At 49.9% G+C, this 20,195-nt stretch overlaps 1 protein-coding gene and 1 long non-coding RNA gene across 6 annotated transcripts in view; one reads left to right on the top strand and one right to left on the bottom strand.

Moving 5' to 3' along the window:
* VGLL4 (vestigial like family member 4) overlaps positions 1–20,195 on the top strand; it is a 167,784-nt gene that overhangs the window by 139,508 nt on the left and 8,081 nt on the right. For all 5 annotated transcript variants that reach the window (XM_033210698.1, XM_033210696.1, XM_033210697.1 and 2 more), the window contains one exon: positions 19,360–19,582. In XM_033210698.1, coding sequence (XP_033066589.1) covers positions 19,360–19,582 — 223 coding nt within the window. The remainder of the gene's footprint in view (positions 1–19,359; positions 19,583–20,195) is intronic.
* On the bottom strand, positions 5,796–19,364 carry LOC117083258. The gene is made up of 3 exons (XR_004437018.1): positions 18,561–19,364; positions 10,014–10,214; positions 5,796–7,394 (listed from the first exon to the last, which is right to left on the bottom strand). It is a non-coding gene; the product is annotated as an uncharacterized LOC117083258 (long non-coding RNA).

Raw genomic sequence — 20,195 nt, 5'->3', positions numbered from 1 at the left:
TTTTTTTGTTTGGTTGTTTGTTTGTTTTTTTCCTGCTACTAGAGAACTTGAATGATCTTTTCATATCCTTATTGGCCATTTGCATTTCTTCTTCTGTGACTGTGATGTTGTTTATACCTGTCTTTTTTTGTAAATTAGAATATTCATCTTCTTTCTCTTGATATGTTATGACTCTTCATATTAAGGATGCTCTGTCAAATGCCTTGGGAAAATAAGTAATGTTATTTGCGTTTCAGCATTATTTACCGTGTTTTTGAAATATAGGGTTTTAAAATTTGGATGTGGTCAAATCATTAAATCTTTTATTTAATGGAAAAGCCTTGTAAAATGTATTGGAAAGGACTGAAATGTATTGCGTAACACCTGGCCAGGGTGTGTCGTGATGGTAGAATGATCGTGTGTGTTTAATACATGTCTGCCGTGGAACGGAGGGAAGCTTATTGTTTGTGTGTCATCGCTTCCTCAGTCCATCCCCCCAAACCTCTCCTGAGGGCCTCCTGGGCTGGGGGCGCTGGGGAGACCCCCATGAGTATGCTTGTGGGGTCAGCCCTGGGTGGAGAGGAAGTTAACTCGGCCGGAGAAGGTTTCTGCCACGGTGATGGGCAGGAATGTGGCCATCCTCGGCGGAGCTGAGGGGGCGATGGCCGCTGTCTCCCAGAGGCACGCCTGGAATGGGGGCATCGTCATCATGACGAGAGTCACTCCTTCCCGGGTTGTCTTCTTTTTTTTGTCCTCTTTTTCTCAGCTGGTCCTCTCCAGGATATTTTTCACTCTCGCACTGAGCTTTTAGAGAATTTGATAGTCTCTTGTTGAGTACCATGAGTAAGCTCTGAAGCCAGAAAAGTTTAAATTCTGCTTTTATTTAACCATTTTACCAGATGTTTCCTGTGGCTTGACAGATGTACCATTTACTAGAAAGTTACACTCCTGAGATTTGGAATGTTATGGACACTGTTGCTATAGACAGTGATTCTGTCAGGGCAGGATTTGGAAGACAATTTTCACATCATTTTTGGGTTGAAGATGTGTTTTTCACCAGAACAGAAATGCTATTTTCATAATCTGCTTTTATCTTGTCTTTTATAATTCGAACCTCTGGTTTATAAAATACTGTGTCTGGTTGATCAGAGTTTATTCTTATAAATACCATGGTGCTTCCATTGGTGTTACTTTCTGAAAGCAGCTGGGCCTGGGTATATCAGGGTCTTGTTTGCAAAACTGACCTGGGTATGAAAGAACTCAGGTAGTGGGCAGGTGGAAATTTAAATTGGGCTGAAAATCTGATGCTTCACTTCTCTGGGCTACTTGATGCTGGCATATGGCTAAGACATCTGCAGACTTGGCAACTTCTTGCACCCACCTAGAAGTTCACCAAGACAAACCTAGAATGGTTGTGGCACCTTCACTTCTCCAGTGCCTGGAGTCTGCATCTGTGGCAGCCTGAGTCCTAAGAGAAAAGCCTCTCACCTAAGATTGTGCCGGCGGAAGGGAGGCAGAAGGAAGTTGCTTCCTGCAGTGCAGGAGTGAGACTGTAGTTGCGGCTGCAGCAGAGGAGAACAGGGGATTTCTGGCATTCCTTCTCTGAGGGGCCAGCTGCAGCCGTGCTGTGGAGTTGCATGCATCTTGCCTTCGGAGCTCCTCCACTTCTGCAGCAACCTTCCTCTCCTGTGTTTTCTTTAGCCTTATTTTGGAGTTTTATAAAAGCCTTATGTTATGGAAGATGGAGAAACAAAGAAAGAGGAAATCACATGCTGTAATTCTGACAGCAAATCTATTTTCTTACCAAATGGAACTGTAATGATGCGTGTAGCGTTTTGGCAAGGCACCTTCTGTAAATAAACCCTCCCAGGAGTTCCTGACCTACCCCAGGACCCATAGGAAACTTTTCTTGCGGTGCAGGGGGCAAGCAGGCCCCTTACCTCGCAACCCTCGTTTCAGGGGGGACTTTTATTCTGACAGGCGCCCGCCCATCCAGTTTTGTGCCTGGGACTGCTTGCCAAGTTTGTGAGGCCCAAGGCTTTCTTGTGGGAGGACGCTGGGCTGTCTTCATGCTCTTTGGCAATGATTAAAGTGAGGTTAGTACCAAGAACCCTTTCATTTTATTCCCTTATCCTTGCTTTTTCAAACCAGATGGCAACCCTGTATTTTCAGCTGTAATTAATTTAAGCTGCGCGACAGCAAGTGCTGGGAGAGGTAGTCTTTGCTTAGAAGGGACAGCAGTGATTTTCCTTCTCATCCCTCCCTTCTCCCCAAACGCCACCTTGTCCCAATCAGATTTGTGCCCTGTACAGTTTCTCCTAAGCGGGGACTGGAAGGGGAGAGAGGGCTGCTGAGAGCAGCTGCAGCATGGCTGCCCGTGGGAGCTGGAAGGGTTAAGGCACACTAGTGATTGTTTCCCTCATGGATTGGAAGTAACCAAGTTTCAGGTGATGGCTGTCATGTGACCGCCTCTAGACAATGGTGCATAGTTTGGCTGCTGATTCGGGGAGTACAAGGTGCTTTTTCTTCCCACTCAGTCCAGCTGCCAAGATCGCCTCCAAAACGGGGTATGTTTTAGGTTTAACATTTATTCTTAAAGAAAATTACAAGGGAAATAAAAGCACTTGGCCGCAGTTGGAGTCTGGAGGGTTTGACCTCAGCTATTTGACCACTTCCCTCCATGGAAATTTTACTTGAGTCCCTCCTCTGTAAGTTGCCTTAGAGTGCAGGACCAATTAGAGATTGGGAGATCTTTCACATTTAATAGAAAATGAATGCTTTTGTTTCATCTCTCAGTAACTTGTCAAGTCACTCCACAGAATAGCCTCTCCTCCCACCCTTTTGTCCCCTCCTTGTTCCGAATGAAACTGGGTTGAAAATGGAGAGTGGAGTAAGTGACTGCTTGAGGGCCAGGTGTCTAAGTATGCTCACCTGCCTGCACAGATGAGGGCCTCCCGGGTTTTAGTTTCATCATTCGAGAAATGCACTTTCTGGCCATTAAAGAGAAGTTGCATGGCTGGGCACGGTGGCTCACGTCCCTGAACTTTGGGAGGCCGAGGCAGGCAGATCACCTGAGGTCAGGAGTTCGAGACCAGCCTGATCAACATGGTGAAACCCCGTCTCTACTAAAAATATAAAAATTAGCTGGGCGCAGTGGCGCACACCTATAATCCCAACTACTTGGGAGGCTGAGGCAGGAGAATCACTTGAACCAGGAGGCAGAGGTTGCAGTGAGCTGAGATTGTGCCACTGCATGCCAGCCTGGGCGACACAGCAAAACTCTTACTTTTTTTTTTTTTTTTAAAAAGGAGTTGCAGATTGAAGAGGATCTATTAACATAACGTATATGCAAAGCACTTTGTAACACTGTACACCAATGTTATACAAATGGTCAACATGTATTGCTGTTGTTAACATTAGCCATCCTCCGATGACTTGAAACAATTTTTAAAGGTTCACAGTGAGAAATGAGAACCACAGATATGTAGCTTATAAGTCTCCAAAATGCTCACTGTTGATTACAACATCATTGACTGCAGTGGGCCCCTTGTGTGCCCAAGTTTGCTGGATTTAGTGAGCTGGGTGGTGGATATTCTTTGTTGATTTAACTTTTATGTCCAGTGTTTACATTATTCATGAAAATTCATTTCTCTCATGAACCACTTGGGCTGTTTTCACAAAGGCTTACAATTTCAGTTATTATTGTGGACGAGATCCATCCTTTTGGAAACCTTTTGTTTTTCTCTAGTAGAGAGGGCCAAACGTGAAATGAAAAATGCATCCTGTACTTCCCACCTCCTTTACTACCAATGATGTGTTGAAAATTAAACAGAATTATCATATGATGCAGCAGTTGCACTTATACACACGAAATGACTGAAAGCAGAGACTTGCACAGGTACTTGCATACCCACGTTCATAGCGGCATTATTCACAACAGCCAAAAGGTGGAAGCACCCCAAGCGTCCCCTTACCAGACGAACGGAGAAACCAAACGTGGTCTGTACATACAGCGGAATATTACTCAGCCTTAAAAAGGAAGGAGATCCGGACCCATGCCACCACATAGATGAACCTTGTGTAAGCCAGTCACGGAAAGACAAATGTATGATTCCACTGACATGAGGTTCCTAGAGTAGTGAAAGTCCTGGAAGATAGAATGGTGGTTCCAGGGGCTGCAAGGAGGAGGAAATGAGAGGTGGGTGTTTAATGAGTGCAGAGTTTGGGAAGAGGACACAGTTCCGGAGACGGATGGTGTGGGTGGCGGCACAACATACCAGTGTACTTACTGCCACTGAAAAGTGGTGAATTTTATGTATATAGTACTTTACTATAGTAAAAAAAAAATACTGAGAACTGTGATGATCAACTTCAGGTCAACTGAATAAACGTTAATGAGCCAATTGTGTGTGAATCCTTTATATTCCATACTCACCTGGGGTGACTGAGGCTGTGAAGGAGAGTCAGGCAGCTTGGAGGGCAGACCGAGCTCCAGGATTACAGTATTTGGTGCCTAATAATAGAGAGATGTGACGCGTGATGACTACTGGGGGTGGTGATTTTAATTGAATTTAAAGAGTACTTAAGAGTCACCATTACCGTCTCGTTTGGAAGCCGTCATACAAAGGAAAGGTGCATGGAACTTGGGGTGCTGGGGGACGTGCTTCTGAATTCTCTGGAGGCATTATTTGAATCATCAACTTAGGAGTTTGGGAGAAGAGATGCCACTTCAGTGATGAATGGAATGATTGAACCCCCCTCCCCCCACTTTCTTTTCAGGCTTCCACATTGCACACTCCACAGACAAACACTTCTGGGTGAAATATGATTTTATAGCCAGGGGATTGCATCTAGATGTGAGGGATGTTACAGTGAAGCGCAGTAGACAGCTTAGTTCTGAATTTTTTGCAGAATTTGAAAATGAGACTATTTGAAAAGAAGTGCAGTTTTATAACTCAGATCAATGAAATAGGCTCTCAGTACTGTTTTTTTTTCCCGGTCCCGTGGGAACTCTGCTTTATTTGTCATTAGGGTGTCAGTTGTCAGTAAAGCAGTAGCCTTGCTAAGCACCTGGAGGTCCTCAAAATAATTTTTTCTTTAGGTAATTTAAATCTTATTTCTGTAATGCAGTCTGGGTTTTTTTCTTTCTTTCTTTCTTTTTTTTTTTTTTTTTAGAAAATTAGCTTGGCCAACCCTTTCCCCCTAGTTTAGAAAAGGTGGGGCACAGCCCTGACTACCTGGATGCTGAGAGGTAGTTCATGTTGAGAATTAACACACTACATGATTGGCTTTCAGGAGGAAGGCCCTTATGGTCTATTATTACTTTAAAGAATATACAGTAGATGCCTCAAAATCTTCTACTAGATGAGCATTTAATCACTTAATATACTCAATACTCAAATATTCAATGGGTGTATAATAATTTAGCTCAATCGTTTTTTGTTTGTTTGTTTTTTGCAGAGTTTCTGAGTTCAGTCAGGGTAGATCGGTAACTTTAAGAGGAAAACCAGGTTTAAAATTTTTACTTCGGCCAGGCGCGGTGGCTCAAGCCTGTAATCCCAGCACTTTGGGAGGCCGAGACGGGCGGATCACGAGGTCAGGAGATCGAGACCATCCTGGCTAACCCGGTGAAACCCCGTCTCTACTAAAAAATACAAAAAACTAGCCGGGCGACGTGGTGGGCGCCTGTAGTCCCAGCTACTCGGGAGGCTGAGGCAGGAGAATGGCGTAAACCCGGGAGGCGGAGCTTGCAGTGAGCTGAGATCCGGCCACTGCACTCCAGCCTGGGCGACAGAGCGAGACTCCGTCTCAAAAAAAAAAAAAAAAAAAAAAAATTTTTTTACTTAGTGCTGAATGAATTTATTGAACCAGAGGTCTTCCTGTAGTTAGGGAGAAGTGCACAAAATGATTTCGAGCTGGTTCCTACCAACTTTAGGGCTGGACCACGGGAAGGCAGCTGGCATTCAGGCAGTTGTGGCCACGCACCCGCGTGTGGGGAGGAGGAGACTGCCACACACCACGTGACGCAGAAAGGAAGTCTGATTATTTGTCTCCGATATGCCTGCATGCACTCATTCATGTCTGGTCTTTAGCCGGTATGGGGTCACAAAGCTGAAATAATGGAAAAAAAAGAACTGGAGACTTGGATGCGACCACACTGTGCAACATGGGTGTGGAAGTGCCTGTGGGCATCTTGGGTTGTTTGGAGGAAAGGATAGTGCTGGTGACTGCGGGTCTTGGAATAATCCTGATGTTGAAGGTTAGTTTTTGTTAGACTGTCTGCCCTGGTTTTTGGTTCAGAAACGTGCCACGATAAATGAAAGGGAGTGAGTCACTGCCTGTGTGCCCTGTTTCCACAGGCTGCTTCTGGAGTGTGACCCTCTTAAATATGAATGTTCACTTGTGGCGTGTGCCCCGTGGGTGACAGGTTGGAGACGGGGTTTCACCATGCCAGGCTGGTCTTGAACTCCTGGCCTCAAGTGATCCGCCCGCCTTAGCCTCCCAAAGTGTTGGGATTACAGGCATGAGCCACCACACCTGGCCACTAAACAGTTTTATAATATTTTCCAGCAATTTGCTGCATAATATGGAGTAAAAACGAAGAGTGAGCCTTCAAAAGAATTTGAAGTTACGAAAGATGACAGTGCCAGTCGGAAGAACAAGAGAGGGAACAGAGGAAGGTCTCCTTAGCCTACTCGTTTCTAGTGGGTTGGCGCTGGCCGGGGCTGTCCTCCTCGGCTTTCTCCAGGAGCCCCAGGGCCGTGGATGGCCCAGCCCTGGGTCACCCAGCTTCATGAGTTCCTCTGTCAGACTCTAACCTGCTGGTGCTGGTTTCTCCTGAGAATTTGTTTAGATTTGGTTGGCTCATTCATAAAATAGTGTGTGCCAGGCACTGTTCTAGACACTGACTTACGGACACCTCTGAGCAGCCTACCGAGCAATCACTGTTCCCGTTTGTTTCCCTCCAGGCGTGTCTAGAGGGAAAGTGTCTTCTCTGCTAACCTTGAGTTGGCGGATGGACTCTCTCTCCATCCTCCGCCTTCCTGAGTTGGGCATCGGAGGCCGTGGGTCCCGCCCTCCACTTTTCCAGCACAGGGAAGGCCTTTCCAGCGGAGCTCAGAGTCAGATTGAGGGTGTGGGGTGGAGTGAAGCAGCAGGGAGAACGGGACGTCTGGGTCGACTAGCACTGGGTGGTCTTAGTGGTCAAATGCTTTTTCTTCACTCCTCCTCTAGTCCTCGCCCCAGCTGTCTCCAGTAGTCCCCGGAGGATGGCAAGGCAGGATGCCGACATGCGGATGCCTCTGCTGCTATGCAGAGGTTGTCGCCTCTCCCAGGGTTTTGTCCACCTCAGACACTGCAGCTCAGTGAGGAAGGAAAGATAGAGGGGTTTTCATCCCTTCTGTGATACAGGGATTCTGTTTAATGTCAAAAAATATGATAGTGGTTGTATTTTTAACATATTCCTTGAGAGATTACAGAATGACAAAAACAACTACAAATGAGCAGCAGTAGGAATTTTAAATTATTTTCAATGTTATTAATCTCAGCAACATCTCTATTCATTTGAAAACTCTAATGTGGGACACATCTGTTTTGCCTGTAAACAGTGCTTAGCGTGCACATGGATTCCTGCCCCATCTAAATTAAGTTCGGGGGGTCTTGGGCGCAGGTGGGCATCCACTACTGGCCATGCTCTCACAACTACTTTCCTGGCAACAGTTGCTAACGTGGGGGCAGGTGAGATGCTTTACTGGTCATGTTCTCAGCCATGACCTGTTTCTCAAACATCAGTTTTTCTTAAAGCTAATAATGGAAAACACGTGTAGACAGTTCTGGTTAAAGAAAACTGGTACCTTGTTTACATAGAGTTGAGCTATTTAGAAATGTGACCTGAGGATCTGGGCAACCTGGACGTGCTCCACGCTGCTGGCCAGCATTTCCGTGAGTCCTGCCTCTCTAGAGGCACCGAGCCTGGAAAGCCTGCACACATTCCCAGGCGAAGAGGGTCTCAATGCTGGAACTGGATATGGGAAGGTTGCAGGGGTTGGCCCTGAACTCACTCAAACCTGTTTGCTCTGACTTTACGCCTCATTCTAGCCAAACCAGCCACCTGGCTTTTTGGGCCACCATAGGGAGAATGGAAAGATGGAGGCTACCAGCAGCAGCATTTCCAACAGGTCTCTAACTGAAATTACTTAGAGTTTCGCTCCTAAGGCTGCCATTTCGGGTGTCTGGGATCTTTAAGCGGCTGCTGCTGGGTAAGTGCACACTGTGCTTCCGGACCCGCCAGGTTTCCCAAGTGTCTTCCATCCCTTGCACAGATCTGAGGACTGATTGTGCTCAAGGAAAGGAGGGACCCACTTTGCCCTCGGAGCTCTTTCCAGCCTCAAAGTGAGAGAGGGGCAGCCTCATACACGATGCAGATTCCGGCTGAGCTGCCGGAGGGAGTCAGAAGAAGCGTGAAGGCTGGAGTATGTGGAGATAGATGCTGGCTATGCTGATTTAATGACTGTCAGTCTTGAGAGCACAGTGACTGGAAACCCTCGGCGCAGTTAGAGCCACAGAGTCCACACTGACAGGGGAGCAGCACAAGTGGACACCCATTTGCTCTCTCAACACTCAGTGCAACCACCTTCCCTCTAGCACCACAGACCCCAGCTGCTTTTGAACCCTCCGGGCACTGGTGGCAGGGGAGCAAGGACCTGAGTCCCTGCTCTGCCACCTGCCAGCCACCTGGCCCTGGGCAGATCTCTCCACCTCTCAATCCACTTTCCCTCGGTGTAAAGTGGGAGTAGGGGGTTGGCACGAGTGTTGAAGAAGAGAGGAGGAGGTGCAGGAGTCATGAAAAGATCTGCAGCTTTATTCTTTCATCCTCCCCAAACACCGCCGAGCCAAAAGGTTTTGGATGGTAACTCGGCCGACAAGCTTCTTCCCTCTTGTATGTAGGCACTTATAAGATGGGGCTTTTTCTCCTGGCTTCCTGAACTGATTTGGGGGCCGCTAACCCTCCAGCTTTATATATATATTTGTTGTTGTTGTTGAATTGACAGTAATTGTACATATTCATGGGGTACATAGTGAAGTTTTGACACGTCATGTAGAGTGATGAGCTCAGGGTGCTTAGCCTCCATCATCAAACATTTATTGTTTCTTTGTGCTGGGGACATCCAATGTGTGGATATTGTTTGAAACTATGTAGTGTATTATTGTTGTTGTTGTTGTTTTTTTTTTTTTTTTTTTTTTTTTGAGACGGAGTCTTGCTCTGCCACCCAGGCTGGAGTGCAGTGGCTGGATCTCAGCTCACTGCAAGCTTCGCCTCCCGGGTTTACGCCATTCTCCTGCCTCAGCCTCCCGAGTAGCTGGGACTACAGGCGCCCGCCTCGTCGCCCGGCTAGTGTTTTTTTTGTATTTTTAAGTAGAGACAGGGTTTCACCGTATTAGCCAGGATGGTCTCGATCTCCTGACCTCGTGATCCGTCCGTCTCGACCTCCCAAAGTGCTGGGATTACAGGCTTGAGCCACCGCGCCCGGCCTGTAGTGTATTATTGTTAACTGCAGTCACCCTACAGTGGTCTAGGTGACCATAGTGCTGGAACTTACTCCTCCTACCTGGCTGTAATTTTGTATCCTTTAGCAAATCTCTGCAGCCCCTACCTTCTCCCTACCCTTCCCAGCCTCTGGAACCCTCAGCTTCTTACTGGCAGGTCTGGACTGACCTGGCTTCCCCAGCTCTGGTCTCTGCTTGGACTGTCATTGTGTGGTGCTTGTGCAGTGCCTCAGGACAACAGGCGTACAGGACAGGTACCCGAGGCCCAGTGGATCTCAGGACCTCTCTTTAAATGTCCAGAGGAATCTTGAAAAACTTTCAGGTTGATCATAGGTGTAAAGCAGAAGAAACATGGGTGTGGCAAATATCTAAAGCCATGTAAAGCAAGGCAGTGGGTGGGTACGGCCTGGGGAATTGTATTAGTTTGGTAGGGCTGCCATAACACAGGACCACAAACTGGGTGGCTTAACAAAAATGTATTGTCTCACGGTTCCTGGAGGCTGGACGCCTGAGATCAAGGTGTCAGCAGGGCTGGCTCCTTCTGAGGGCTATGGGGAGCGTCTGTGTAGGCCTGTCTCTCAGCTGCTGGTGGCTTCTGGCGTTCCATGGCTTGTCAATGATGCTCTTCTGTCTTCACATCTTCTTCCCTCCATATGTGTCTGTCATTGTATCCAGATTTCCCATGTTTTCTAACAGGACACAAGTCATACTAGATTAGAGCACACCCTCATAACCACAGCTTACTTGGTCTTTGGTAAAGACCCTATTTCAAATAAGCTCACAGTCGGAGAACCTAGGGGGTTAGGACTTCAGTGTCTTTTCAGGGGGACACAATTCAACCCATTACAGAAACTAAAGGCAATCCACAGAATAAAGTAGAATGGTCAACAAGTGTATGAAAAGATGCTCCACTGCCGGGGTAACTGAAGAAATGCAAATTAAAATACAACAAGAAGGAGTGATTTCATGCCAGGAGAAGGGCAGAAATCCACAGGCTGCCAAAGCCGGATGTCACCGAGGACACACAGCAGCAGCAGCAGTCAGCCACGGCCATCAGAGGGACACCAAAGTGGATGGCCGCCTTGGGAAGGTTTCTGGTCACATGTGTTGAAGTCGAAGGTGGATGACCTGCAAATACTGACCTGAGAGAATGTCAGAAGCCCTGGTCCCCAGCACCAGAAGACATGTCTGAGGACTTAAGCACTACAGTGCCATTTCCTTTCCCTCCCCTCCCCTCCCCTCCCCTTCCTCCCTCCCTCCCTTCCTTTTTTTTTTGGTTTTGTTTGTTTGTTTGTTTGTTTGAGGTGGAGTCTTGCTGTGTTGCCTAGGTTGGAGTGCAATGGCTCAATCTTGGCTCACTGCAACCTCCGCATCCCAGGTTCAGGTTCAGGTGATTCTCCTGCCTCAGCCTCTGGAGTAGCTGGGATTACAGGCGCCCAGCACCAAGCCCAACTAATTTTTGTATTTTTAGTAGAGAGGGTTTCGCTGTGTTGGTCAGGCTGGTCTCAAACTCCTGACCTCAGGTGATCCACCTGCCTCGGCCTCCCAGAGTGCTGGGATTACAGGTGTGAGCCACTGCGCCTGGCCTATGGGGGCCATTTTCATAAGGAAAAAAATCAAAGAGTGCCCAGGCGCCGGGGGGTCAATAAAGGAACGGGTACATATGCAGTGGTGTATTTGTATGGAGGAATACCACGGAGCAGGCAAATACCATGGATAAGCCAGGTCTCTGTGTTGGAACATGGGTAGAGCTCCAAGAGCACATGAGGGAAAGGCACAATTGTACAACAAGACATACAGTGTTCTGGCATGCTGGAGTGTGAAGCACGCTACGGATGTGTGCTTCCAGACACATCCACGTGTGGCCAGAGGACGACAGCCAGGTAGCAGGAGGCACCAAATACAAAACAGGATGCCCCTGGGGATGAAGAGAGGGGAATGGGACTGAGAAGGGCCTGCAGCAGGGACCTCATGCGTCTGCACGTTCTGCTGCTTTCATCATGGCCGGAGGAAGGAAAAGGCCCGAAGCAAGTATGAGAGCGCATTTTCATTTGCTAGTTCTGAGTAGTAGGTACGCAGGTCTTTGTGTTTTCCTCTCTCCCGGAAAATGGAAAGGCTTTGGAGCCAGTCCAATATGTATTGGAATTGTTGTACTGGTTTTGTAAACTTTGAAAAGTTACTTAGCCTCTCTGAAGCTCAGTTTATTTATTTGTAAAATGGAGATGATGCTTATTTTGCAGCGGGGCAGTGAATTTATTAAGATAAGGCCTAGCGTATGATTGGGCGTGTCCTTCAGTAAATGAGAGCTGATGATAATAAAGATAATCAACATCAATCACTTTCTCAGAGAGTCCCCAGCTCTTTTTCTGAGACAGGGTCTCACTCTGTCACTCAGGCTGGAATACATTGGTGCAGATCTCGGCTCACTGCACCCTCCACCTCCTGGACTCAAGTGATCCTCCCACCTCAGCCTCCAGAGTAGCTGGGGCCGCAGGTATGTGACACCACGCCCAGATAATTTTTCTATTTTTAGTAGAGACAGGGTTTTGCCATGTTTCCCAGGCAGATCTTGAATTCCTAGGCTAAAGCCATCTGCCAGCTTCGGCCTCCCAAAGTGGTGGGATTACAGGTGTGAGCCACTGTGTCCGGCCAATACGCTTCTCACAGCTGTCTCGTGATAGATGGAGCAAAGGAGTCCTGTGTTGCCTGGTCCGTGGAGTCGATTTCTGAAATCTGAACCAGCAAAAAGAGAGACACTACCTTTGTGGGGAGTATTTTATTTTTATTTTCTGAGGCAGGGTCTCACCCTGTTGCCCAGGCTGCAGTGCAGTGGCTCTGTCCTGGCTCACTGTAGCCTTAACTTCCCCCCGGGCTCCAGCCATCCTCCCGAGTAGCTGGGATTACAGGCTCCTACCACCATGCCCAGCTAATTTTTATATTTTTTGTGGAGACAGGGTTTTGCCATGTTGCCCAGGCTGCCTCGAACTCCTGGGCCTACGCAGTCCACCTACCTTGGCCTCCCAAAGTGCTGGGATTACAGGCATGAGTCGCTGCGCTGGCCCCTTTGTGGAGAATTAATGGGGGAGACGTCCTGTGGGCGGACGGCTGTGGCAGCCATGCTGGCTGTGGCAGCATTCACACTCGCGTTTGATTCCCTTGACTTTTTGGTGGCTTTTTCTCAATTATTAAACAATGTTAAGCTATGGCAGTAGTTGCTGATGCATAGAAGGCAGAGACAGTTTCTGCCCTGGTCCCTGCTGGCGAGGGTGGGCCCCGCTGTTAAAGCCAGGAGCCTCAGGGTCATCTCTGTCTTCAGGACAGTCCGAATGTTGGTATCTTCCCAACTTTTTCCTGCCCACGACATACTTCTTGCCATTTGTACCTAGGAGGGTGTCTCTGCCTCGGCCTCTGCCACCTCTGCAAACATCGTCTCACCCAGGCCTTCCTTTGCAACCACCTCCCCCACTTCCCGTCTAAAGTTGGCACAGAGGAGTGACGCGGCTTGACCAGGATGTCTTGGGGACACACCCAGGCACCTTGTTGCTCGCTGGGAAGCAGTGAACTCTCCCACTCACAAGGGGAGAGAAGCCACGGTGATGAGTTCCTTCCTGTGTGTGTGTTGTGGGGTGCTTGGGATGAGCTTGGGATGAGCTTGGGGACATTTAGAAGCAGGGAGGAGGTGAGAGGAGGACAACAGAAGTTGGAGGAAGGACCTGAAGGGAGAAGACATCTCACCACTGTTTATGCCCAACATTTAAATGTTCCCTAAATTCTGCTTTTTCACAGAAGGGTCTTTTCCACCAGTCATTTTCTCCGAAATCTCCTTAACTCCCTTGTCATTTGCCACAAATGCTGTTAACTGGACTCACACGTACTATGTGTACCTTAATGATTCATTTACTCTATGGACAGTTATTAGAACATCTGGTATGTGGTCACCCATGTGGAGCCAAAGAGATTAGGACGTGGGGGCTGCATTGTCAGCCCTCCCAGGAGTGCACGGTCCAGCCAGGGATCAGGGTCACCTGGGAGCTGTGCCTCAGGAGCTTACTGACTGAGAAAGCCAGCTAGGCGGGACTGTCTGGGGACAGGCCTTGGCAGCCGGCATCTCCGTACTGCTCCTTTCCTGCGGCTCTGTAGTTGGGGCGGGAAGGTGGGTGGAAATGGTGCTGGTGAGTCGGAAAGGCCTCCTGGAAGCTTGGGATGGAGCTGGGAGGTGACGGAGAGTCTCTTGGTGGTCTTGGTGTGACGACATGCCACAGGGCTGGTGTCTGTGGTGGGCGGCCTGTCTGGGCAAAGCCTTCATCTTCTCCACCTTGGTCATCTCTTCCATAAAACTGGAATGGGCTGACCTGCCCTGTGCGCGCCAGAAACCCCAGGGGGCAGCAGGTAAAGGTTGGGAGGAAGTTCTTTCTATAGTATTCATGTAAAATTTTATTATTTAAAAAGTTGTGGTCAATTAGCAGAGCATACAGCTGACCACTTTAACCAGGTTTAAGGGCACCGTTCAGTGGCATTAAGTCTGTTTTCTGAGGAAGCTTTTTAAGATTAAAGATGTGCTAGCAGTCTTACTTATTTAAAGACAGGGTCTTGCTCTGTCACCCAGGCTGAAGTGCAGTGGCGTGACCATGGCTTGCTGTAGCCTCCACCTCTTGGGCCCAAGCGATCCTCCCACCTCAGCCTCCAGGTAGCTGGGACCACAGGTGCGTGCCACCATGCCCAGCCAGCAACCTCATTATGATGTGTTAAGACTGTGTGGGCATCCGGCTGTCCTGCCAGTTCTCAGAGGTCAGATTCTCCTGTAACTGCTGCGGTGGGAGGGAGAGGACGAAAGGGCTGGAGATGGGCCTGTGTCCTGGCCCACTCACTGGCCCACTGCTGGCCCCTCCTTTGAATCTCTGTCTCCACCTGGACTCTGGTGCTTGGGGGATGTCTCTGCACAGCCTTCAGTCTACTTCTGCCGGGCACCGCCTGGCATCGGGATGGGCTGCTCTGCTGCCTCAGGATGTTGTTTTGTGGGAGGCCACGGCCCAAGGCTGCCCTGGGCCTCATCTCTGTCACCGGGTGGGAGCACCTGCCCTGCCATGGTGCCCAGGGGCCTTTGGGGACCCCAGAATATATCCTCAAAATGTCTTGTACCCATACCCCCTCCTCAGGCAGAAGAACTCAGACTGCTGGCGGCGGTCCGTGGTGAATGAAGCGCAGTGCAGGCTCAGAACGTCAGGTGATGGGGCTGGGGGCTGAGCATCCTGGAGCGCATTTGTTGGAGGGCGGGAAACTCATTTTAATGAGTATCAAACATGCAGTGCACTTTTTTCACGTGATGGATTCTTTCAGTGTCACTGCTTGCAATCTGGTTTACTTTTCCCCAAATATGATAGACATTCTTGGTTTCTCAGCTTAGAGAGCGTGTGGCCTTCAGTCCTCAGGAAACTCTGTCCTAGATGATAGTGTTGTAGGCCTCTCTTTCCCTCCCTCCTCTTTCCATCTTTCTGTCCGTGGGCAGCTGGCAATGGAAGTACCTGCCTAGGATGCGGATGAGGCCCGGGTCAGGGCCGGGTGCCGCGCAGCCTCAGCGGCTCCGATGGGCCTGGCACGGAGCCAGTCGGAGTCCTTTGGGTGTTCGCGGGGATGCAGTGGGCTCTCTCGGGCATAGTCCTGACCGGGGTGGAGGTGACTCCCATCTCCCAGGCAGGATGCATGCGGTTTTCTGCCGTCCTGGGGAGCGCATGACGCCTGGGAAGCAGTGGCCGGGAGGTGATTCACCGGGGGGAGCAGGGCCTGGAAAACAATATCTGTCTTGAAGCTCCGGGAACCAGGAAAATGAGCTGGAAATGTGAGTAATGTATAATTTTACTAAAATTAACCAGCCAGTTCTCTGGGCCTTTTCTCGGTGTTTTCAGCGTCTTTGTCTGACCCGTAGTGCCCACTGTGCTGTGTTCCATGGACCATCTTTCCAGTTAGTGCGCCTGTCCCCTTCTCCCCGCTGCCCTGCGTAGGGTAGGCGCGCAGTGGGGCTATGGGAGCACAGATGGTGGATTTAGGTGCGGGGCTGCCCTGTCCTTACCTCTGCCCTGGTAGCTGGCGGCCCTGGCACCCCTGTCCTCTGTGATGTGGTCTCCAAGTCATGCTTTGATTTCCTGAGGTGCCCTTGAGTCTTCCACGTGACTGTGCCGTGCCCCTAGGACATAAGGTGCGAGGGGTGGGGAATGCCTTCTGTGCCCCGACCTTGGCTTTGGACATGGGCAGACGCAGCCTGAGCTTTAGGCTGCTCCTCCTTGCCACCCGGGAGTGTCTTTATCCTTGGACTTCTGTCTTTATCCTTGGACCTCGCCTGGAGCCAGAGCTGTCACTTGGGAGCTGCAGCCCCTCCCAGGCCTTTCTGTTCCTGCTAGATTGTAAGCCCATGAGAAGGCAGGGCTGTGGCTTCCTTTCTGTAACCTCCACAGAACAGAGACTCAACTAGCATTGGCTGAGTGAACGGAAGTCTAAATTCAGAGGCACACCATGTCTGAGGCGCTCCTGAATCCGTGACATGAGCCCCCAGGTCTGTGCCCTTCATGAAGTGGCCCGTGGAAGTATCAGCGAGGTGGAGAGAAGCCCTTCACTCATGTCGTTAACAATGAAATTGTATCTTTATCTGAATTTGGAAGGGAGCGGGACACTGAAGATGAGGATGTGTGGTGACACTGATGAATTGAGTATTCGACAACCAAGCCCCGTTTAGGTAGAAGCCAGTGGATCTCAGGCCTGCTTGGCTTGACGTCCATTCGGTGGAAGATCTCCTGGTGATGTCGGTGTCTGGGATCGTAACCCTTGAGGCATTCATTGCAGAAACCTGTGCTGTCTTCTGAACTGCCACGGACAGCCGACATTAGAGACAGGCTGGTTTCAGTATTAAGGTTTTTAGTATTTTAATGTTTTGAAAATCGCTAGGATGTATGTGGCGTTGATGGAACCTACTATCTAGGCTCTGGCCAGAACATTCTCTTCCATGGTTGTCTTAGTGGGCTGAACGTTTATTCCTTAATTGCTTTTAAGACATTCTGTATTATCAGCCAGAGAATAAAAGGAAAGAAAAAAACCCATAAACAAATCCTTTACAGCTAATCACCCTATAATCAATACACTCGGTTCAGGACTGACAGGGTTCTCTTGGCGTTCACTGAGGGCTGCACTGCGCCGCTGTGATTGTTTTGGTTTAGGGCTGACTGGGTCCTCTTGGCACTCCCTGATTTTGGTTTGTGTGCTGTTTGTCCCCCGTTTAGAGTCCTCTGGGTGGATATTACTATGACCACATGGTTACATGGAGACGCCAAGGCTTCGAACGCCTTGGGGCACTGAGTGGCAAGCCGAGCACGTGCCCCTGCTAGAGATGGCACAGAATGACATCACAACATCACAGCCGAGGCTACACTCAGGCCCCCTCTGGTGCTTCTCCTGCTCAGCCCTTAACAGCTCACTGATTGGGCTGCAGAGTCCATCTGAAGGCTTGAACGCACCTCCAGTTGACTCCTCGGCCCTCCAGCTCTCCATGATTCTGCCCATCCACAGTTCCACTCCATGATACCTGCCTTTCTTACCCGGTCACCCATGCGCTGTTTCTCTTCATTCACCTGTTAAGTCTCTCTCTGTGCACCCATGGTAGCAAGGGTAATGAGATAGGAGGGACGAGGTAATGTGAGGAGGGGCAGGTGCATAGATTAAGAGATCATTGACGATGGGTGATGGGTTCTATATTAAAGGTTTGCATGGGGAGCTTTGGGATTTTACACTGCAGCTGTGGTTGGCAGTGCAGGACAGGGGGAGGAGGGAGGCTAGAGCGGCACCGCCTGTACACAGTCACAGAGGCACAGAGTGGCTGCGTCTTATTTGAGGAATGGCAAGTAGACGGTTGGAACTACAGAGCACAACATTTGGAGGCTTGGAGCCAGAGATGAGGATGGGAAGGTGGTCAGGCCCAGAGGCTACCAAGGCCCGTGCTGAGCTGCTAAAAACGTTAACTAAGGGCTGAATGTGGTTGGATTTGCTTTATAAAGAGATTGCTCTGGGATGGATACAAGCAAAACAGGAAATCTGAATAAGGTTGGTAGTTGTCTTATCCTGGTTGTGATATTGTACTGTAGTAGTTTTACAAGATGCCACCATCTGGGGAGTCGGGGTACAGGGTGCATGTGATGTAACAGCTGAAGTTAATTGACAGTTTCAGAAAGGTATGCCTATCACATGCGTGTGTGTGTGGTGCGTGCATGTGTGTGTGTAACAGTGTGTATGCGTTTGTGTAACATATTCAGTGTGTGCGTGTGTAACGTATTCAGTGTGTAACATTCTGTGTGCATGCGTAACACTGTGTGTAACATTCATTGTGTGTGTAACATTCAATGTGTGTGTGTTCTTCAGTGTGTGTGTGTAACATATTCAGCCAGTCTGGGATGGGGGCTGTGGCTGCTGCTTCACCAGGGCAGGCTCGGGCTTTTCTGCTAGTTAAGACAGGTGACTACTTGCAGACTCTGAAAATAATTTGTATTTCTTAAAGAAAATTCACTCAAGGCCGGGCGCGGTGGCTCAAGCCTGTAATCCCAGCACTTTGGGAGGCTGAGACGGGTGGATCACGAGGTCAGGAGATCGAGACCATCCTGGCTAACACGGTGAAACCCCGTCTCTACTAAAAAATACACAAAAAAATCTAGCCGGGTGAGGTGGTGGGCGCCTGTAGTCCCAGCTACTCGGGAGGCTGAGGCAGGAGAATGACGTAAACGCGGGAGGCGGAGCTTACAGTGAGCTGAGATCCGGCCACTGCACTCCAGCCTGGGCAACAGAGCGAGACTCCGTCTCAAAAAAAAAAAAGAAAGAAAATTCATTCAAATCATGATTCATCACATTTTTCTTTAAAAGACCAGCTCATTAGTTATGGAAAAAGATTACCCTGTCAGCGGAGAATGTGGTGAATTCAAGAGGCAAGACCCAAGGCAGATGCAACTGTGGGACCCCTGGAATAAAGTGTGGAGGGTGGACCGGGGCTGGCCCTGCCTTACCTGTGTGGGGCCAGTGCCTAAGAGATGCGACATGTAACACTGCCTTCAGACTAACACTTCAGATGGAGGCGGTGCTGACTGTCTCACCTGGATTCCACGTGGCATCGCCTGAGAGCTCAGCACATGGCCAGGGCTAGTGATGGACCTTCTGGACGCAGTTCACTCTTGCTCATGTGTCCTAGATGAGAGAGCTGCGTGCTGGCTCCCTGCGGCATCCCGGGAGCACCAGAGCCGATGTCACCACGTGTCAGCCAGGAGCCTGAGCTGATTATTCCACCACTCCGAGTCTCGGGGTTCTCTTCTGGAAAGGGGGTGGTGGAGGCATTGCCTGCTTAGTGCTGTTAGGAAGACGGGCTGAGCAGTACTGTGGAGGCTTAGGGCCCGGCATGTAGGACACAGCCGGTGACTGGATCATTGTCAGTGTCCCCGTCCTGTCCAAATGGCAGGTCCTTATCAAACCAGCCTGGCCTCCAGCTCCCCAGGCTCCGAGGGGGTGGAGATTACTGTAGAAGTGAACAGAGAGTTGGGCAGAGGACGCCGCTGAGTCGGGGGCTCCATCTTCTATGGAGCTGACTTTGGACTCCGCTGGCAGCAGCCTCCCCGGCACCCAGGGGCTTTGGGGTCAGGCTGACCCAGGCTGGTAGCTGGGTCCTCATCATGCTGCCCAGCCACACGACCTGAGCTTCAGGGTAAAAGATTAAATAAGCAACACGGAGTGCCTGGCACACAGTCACTGTCCTTTTTGCCTTTCAGAAAATGCCAGGGATTCCCCCTCTGAACGCTCATTCCTCTTTTTCAGGAACAAGACTGCCAATGGAGACTGCCGCAAAGATCCCCGGGAGCGGAGCCGCAGCCCCATTGAACGCGCCGTGGCCCCCACCATGAGCCTGCACGGCAGCCACCTGTACACGTCCCTCCCCAGCCTCGGCCTGGAGCAGCCCCTCGCACTGACCAAGAACAGCCTGGACGCCAGCAGGCCGGCCGGCCTCTCACCCACACTGACCCCGGGGGAGCGGCAGCAGGTGGGCCTCTGTCTGGGAGGGTGGCAGGGGGAGTCCGGGGGCTGGGGGACTGAGCTCGATGGAGAGCCCCGGGCAGAGGACCCCGAGGGCGGTGGTGAGGGAGGGAGGTGGTAAGGGATGCCACCCTTCGCCTCCGTTCTGCACTTGGGACAAGGGACAGCAGAACAGGAGTCCTCCTCTTCTGCTTTTACTTCTTGCCGAGACCTGCCCAGGCCTTGCCTCTTAGCACTCATGGCTTTGGGCAAGGTGCATGTCACTGGGGCTTCATCTCTCTCCTCCCACAGTACAGGGTGGTGACTGAGGTGTTTCTTCCAGCAGTCTTCTGTGGCAGGCCTGATTCTCTTAGGATCAGTGTAGTCATCCTCAGGGGGTCCTCCGTGTCTCCTTGAGAAGGTCACGCAGAGGAAGGGAAATGTCAGGCTGCTTTGCCTTGGGCTGGGGTCCTGCACAGTTGATGGCCGCAGGGTTGTGAGCCCATGCTGGTCAGAAGCCTATGATTGGTACGTAGGGAGTTTTTTCTATTAAAGGAAAATAGGAAATTAAATGATTACATAATAAACACAGTTTGCTTGGTAGAAACAAATCTTTTTAAAAATGGGATTCCTGGGGAAGT

The sequence above is a fragment of the Trachypithecus francoisi genome, unplaced genomic scaffold (genome assembly GCF_009764315.1).
Source record: "Trachypithecus francoisi isolate TF-2019V2 unplaced genomic scaffold, Tfra_2.0 Lachesis_group0, whole genome shotgun sequence".
Taxonomy (NCBI): Eukaryota; Metazoa; Chordata; class Mammalia; order Primates; family Cercopithecidae; genus Trachypithecus; species Trachypithecus francoisi.
This window is presented reverse-complemented; position numbering and strand designations above follow the sequence as displayed.